At 45.0% G+C, this 4,777-nt stretch overlaps 1 protein-coding gene across 1 annotated transcript in view; it reads right to left on the bottom strand.

Annotated features, from left to right (window-relative positions):
* The window catches only part of LOC106811127 (fatty acyl-CoA reductase 1-like), a 16,384-nt gene that overhangs the window by 7,563 nt on the left and 4,044 nt on the right, over positions 1-4,777 (bottom strand). Inside the window, exons 3-8 of the mRNA XM_014814668.1 lie at positions 4,183-4,346; positions 3,354-3,421; positions 2,853-2,934; positions 1,959-2,048; positions 1,433-1,562; positions 290-417 (exon numbers count right to left, since the gene is read on the bottom strand). Of these exons, the coding sequence (XP_014670154.1) occupies positions 290-417; positions 1,433-1,562; positions 1,959-2,048; positions 2,853-2,934; positions 3,354-3,421; positions 4,183-4,346 (662 nt within the window). The remainder of the gene's footprint in view (positions 1-289; positions 418-1,432; positions 1,563-1,958; positions 2,049-2,852; positions 2,935-3,353; positions 3,422-4,182; positions 4,347-4,777) is intronic.

Below are 4,777 nucleotides of genomic sequence, written 5' to 3'. Positions count from 1 at the left end.
TATATATATATATATATATATATATATATATATATATATATACATATATATACATATATATACATATATATATGTATATATATTACATGCACTAATGAAACTCTACTGAGCATTTCTTGTTCCGTTCATTCTACTCGACACAATTGTTCAATTTCCCTTTCGCTTGTTTTCAGAAGAGTGTGAACTGCGAAAAGTAATGTTGTAATATATAAAATACTATATATATATATATTTATTTTATTATTTATATATATATATATGTATTTATTTTATTATTTATAGCGCTTACTTGAGAAGATGTCTTCTGGCAAGCGGTAATCCCGCTAGGTCTTCCTTCAGTACAAACTGCTTCGTCCCGAGGACATAGGTATCCAAATACGATTGCCATCGCAAGCCATTCATGCTGAAGTTAAACTCCTGCGGGAAAAATAAATAATCAACCCATCCGTCTCAGCGAGATAGCTAGCCCCGCCCCTCCCCAGCCCCATGCCAGGCGGATAGGTGAACCGGGAGTGCCAATTGCCAACGTTATGCAAACATGACATTGCTAACAGTGCGTGGCAATGGCAAGCCAAACGTCAAGCCCAATAGCAAAGTTTGCCTAACAGCTGCAAGATATCCAAAAATTCAACTAAGTTGCTTGATCAGTCACGAAAACCGAGAATCACACTAAATGTGATAACAACTCGAAACCTAAGATTCGTGAAAATAAAGGAATAAAATATAGGTATGTCGTTTAAAATACGTCAATCAGTAGTCGTGATTAATTTGCAGAAGGTTAACGAATGTGGCGCGAGATGAGCGATTGCAGGATGCTGCAGGGGATGCTGAGGGATGCTGCAGGATGATGACGGACGCTGTGGGATGCTGCGGGGATGCTGTAGGGATGCTGCCGGATGCTGTGTGACACTGCGGATGCTGAGGGATGATGACGGACGCTGTGGGATGTGGCGGGGATGCTGTAGGGATGCTGTGTGACACTGCGGATGCTGAGGGATGCTGCTGGATGCTGTGGGATGTGGCGGGGATGCTGCTGGATGCTGTGTGACACTGCGGATGCTGAGGAATGATGACGGACGCTGTGGGATGCGGTGGGGATGCTGCCGGACGCTGTGTGACACTGCGGATGCTGAGGGATGATGACGGACGCTGTGTGACACTGCGGATGCTGAGGGATGATGACGGACGCTGTGGGATGCGGTGGGGATGCTGCCGGACGCTGTGTGACACTGCGGATGCTGAGGGATGCTGCTGGATGATGACGGACGCTGTGTGACACTGCGGATGCTGAGGGATGCTGCTGGATGATGACGGACGCTGTGTGACACTGCGGATGCTGAGGGATGCTGTTGGATGATGACGGACGCTGTGAGATGCAGCAGGGATGCTGTAGGGATGCTGCGGAATGAGTATCGCAGCATCTCAGTCTTACTTTCAAGTCTTCTTCCGTCATTGCCGATGTGAGCATCAGCGAGTTCTCCGACGCAAAGTCCCAGTTGTTCGACGTGAAGTAATCCAACGTCGCCAGCGACCGGTGAATCTTATCATAGATTCGCATCAAACTGTAAGAAAAATGCAGACAGTCACATTACTCACTACAATCGATCGATGATTATATCGGGATTTGCTCTGCGTGTGTTTTGTACTGTATGTTTTGTACTGCATGTTATTTTTTATAGTTTTCAAACGCAACCTGCAGAAATTTAATAGGCTCGCTTGTTTCAGAACCATTGCATCGTTCAGTTTCAGTTTCATCGTCTCATTCCCTATTACATAATCACGTTACGTGTCATCATCATTACACATCGTTACAAACATATCACTGTTAGTGACAACACTATGACGTTTACTACACTACAAATCTAGTTAGTAACACGTACAACCAACACACGAACATTCAGACTTCAAAAGCACGCAGGAAAACAGAAGTACGGGTCATGTTATTGAAATGCACTCACATTGGTTTTCCGCCGATGAATTTCGTCACGAGATCAAAGATGTAGGCTGGCAGATAGTGGTCAAAGATGACCACCAGCCTGTACCACAGTCTGAAAATTTAAGGTGTGACAGTGTGAAACATCTACCGCCAACCCATACCACAGTCTGAAATGTTAGCACGTTAGAACGTAACAATCACCACTAACTAACCTATACGACTACTTGAAATCACAAAATGCAATTAAAATTATAGCAACCACCACCTGCACACATATACCACAAAATGAAGCATGAAGCGTGACAGATTGTGACGAATGACGGACAAGCTTGCAAAATATAATCAGAACAGCCCCCTCTCTAACCCCTAACAATTTATGTTAATCCTTCAACCTCAATGGCTAGTCATTAATAAAAAATATTAATAAATAAATAAATAATATATGAATGAATAATAAATTTGCAAACCCGCTACATCACAGCACAGCAGCATATTGGTGTACGTGTATCAACATATCAGGAGCAAATAAAAACACAAAGCGTGTAGAAACAAAACAGCCGTTCTCCATGTCTCACGAACGTATGATTACGTAACCCTTTACCCTTGATTGCAACTTAATTGAAGCTAATGAACTAGTTATTTGGATTAATTAGAAGAATTTAGCATTGTTGTTGAAGAATTCAAAAGTAGTTGAAGTATTTGAAGAGGTTATTTGAGTTAGTTAGAAGAAGTTAGTATTGTTGTTGAAGTATTTGAAAGTAGTATTCGAAGAATTTATTCGAATTAGTTAATTGAAGTCAAGAAGAAAATTCTTTCAAAAAGCACACATCTTTACGGTTGGTAAGATCTCAGCCGCTAGCAAATCGCATCCCCATACATGTATCGGCACATCGGCGATGCGCGACCGTGAACTTACGGTGAGGCCGTGAAGCGTGCGCTGGGGACCCGGAAGACCTTGTCTATCGGATTCTTCGTCACGCTCTTCACGATCATGGTCTCTGCAAAAAAAAAACATTCGCAGCGACTCGCACGTGCATTCGCTCAACCGTTATTCCCGTTCGCTTATCTCCCACATTCACTCAGTACGTATATTCGCGGCGACTGTCAAGTGCATTCACATTCGTTCGACCGTTATTCACTACCGCTCATCTACTACATTCCCTCGGTACGTATATTCACATATATAGCAACTATCATTACGTGTATATTTGCACGCACTCTCGCGTTCGAACGTGAAGCGTTTTCGCCAAGGTGACCTTCATTTACTCTGACATTTCATTTACAACGACATTTAGGAACCATCTTGGTTCGGTCGTACGAGAGAACGCGACGCGACGCGTACGCGATTCGTTCCGAACCACTGCAACATTACGTGTTCGTGTTGTCGTTGGGATTGCGACGCATTACGTTGACGTACCTATTTCTCCCCACGATACGGGATTGGTCCGTCCCGACGTACAGTTGAATACGTGCACTCTCTCAGGCCTGCGAAAAACCAAACATATCCCGTCAAGTGAACCGAACCCGAATCGGAACCACGCTATGAGAAAGAGCTGGCAGCAATGAGTGGATAAAGGAAATTGTGATATACAGACTAGATAGATATCTCTATTATTCACTCTTGCTGCGTTATACGTACTATAATATATATGTATCTATAGTATTAATCTATAGATAAAATATATTATTATATATATATATATACAAATACATGTAATAGTAGGTTAATCTATGGGTAACTTGATCCATTAGATAAAGGTCGCACGAATGACCCTTATCTGTAAGGCCCTTATCTAGGAGTACCCTAGTGACCTTGAGGTTTGCCCGTGTACATACTCTGTGACGTAGAGAAGGTAACTTAACCCCTTAGTTTACCTCTATAATAGTGTAAACGTTCCTCGAGTGCCCCTTATACGCAGGTTTCGCCCTAGCGTACGTAATCTGTCACGTATAAGGTAACTCAGCCCCTCATCTGGCTCTTATAATAGTGTAAACGTTCCTCGAGCGACCCTTATACGCAGGTTTCACCCTCGCGTACGTAATCTGTCACGTATAAAGTAACTCAGCCCCTCAGTTCACTCTTATAATAGTGTAAACGTTCCTCGAGCGACCCTTATACGCAGGTGTCGCCCTCGCGTACGTAATCTATCACGTATAAGGTAACTCAGCCTCTCAGTTCACTCTTATAATAGTGTAAACGTTCCTCGAGCAACCCTTATACGCAGGTTTCACCCTCGCGTACGTACCTCGTGACGGCAGTCTGCCACGCGATGGCGATCATCATGTTTACAGGGATGTCGACGGGTATGATGTCGGCCGTGGCGGCCATGCTTCCCATCATGTAGCGCAGCAGTCCCTTACCGATGCCCACGAAGATACCGGTGGGGCCGTTGTAGTTGTCTATCCATCCCTGCGTCGGTAGACACACGGGGAGAGAAAAAACGTCTGTTAGTTGGATGGATGGGTGGGTGGGGGTGTACGGGGTACGGTGGCGGCAATGCTTCCCATCATGTAGCGCAGCAGTCCCTTACCGATGCCCACGAAGATACCGGTGGGGCCGTTGTAGTTGTCTATCCACCCCTGAGTCGGTAGACACACGGGGAAAGAAAAACGTGTGTTAGTTGGATGGATGGGTGGGTGGGTGTGTACGGGGTACGGTGGCGGCCATGCTTCCCATCATGTAGCGCAGCAGTCCCTTACCGATGCCCACGAAGATACCGGTGGGGCCGTTGTAGTTGTCTATCCACCCCTGCGTCGGTAGACACACGGGGAGAGAAAAACGTGTGTTAGTTGGATGGATGGGTGGGTGGGTGTGTACGGGGTACGGTGGCGGCCATGCTT

This window comes from Priapulus caudatus, unplaced genomic scaffold (genome assembly GCF_000485595.1).
Source record: "Priapulus caudatus unplaced genomic scaffold, Priapulus_caudatus-5.0.1 Scaffold506, whole genome shotgun sequence".
In the NCBI taxonomy this organism is placed as follows: domain Eukaryota; kingdom Metazoa; phylum Priapulida; class Priapulimorpha; order Priapulimorphida; family Priapulidae; genus Priapulus; species Priapulus caudatus.
The sequence above is the reverse complement of the archived record's forward strand: the minus strand, read 5'-3'. Positions and strand labels throughout refer to the sequence as shown.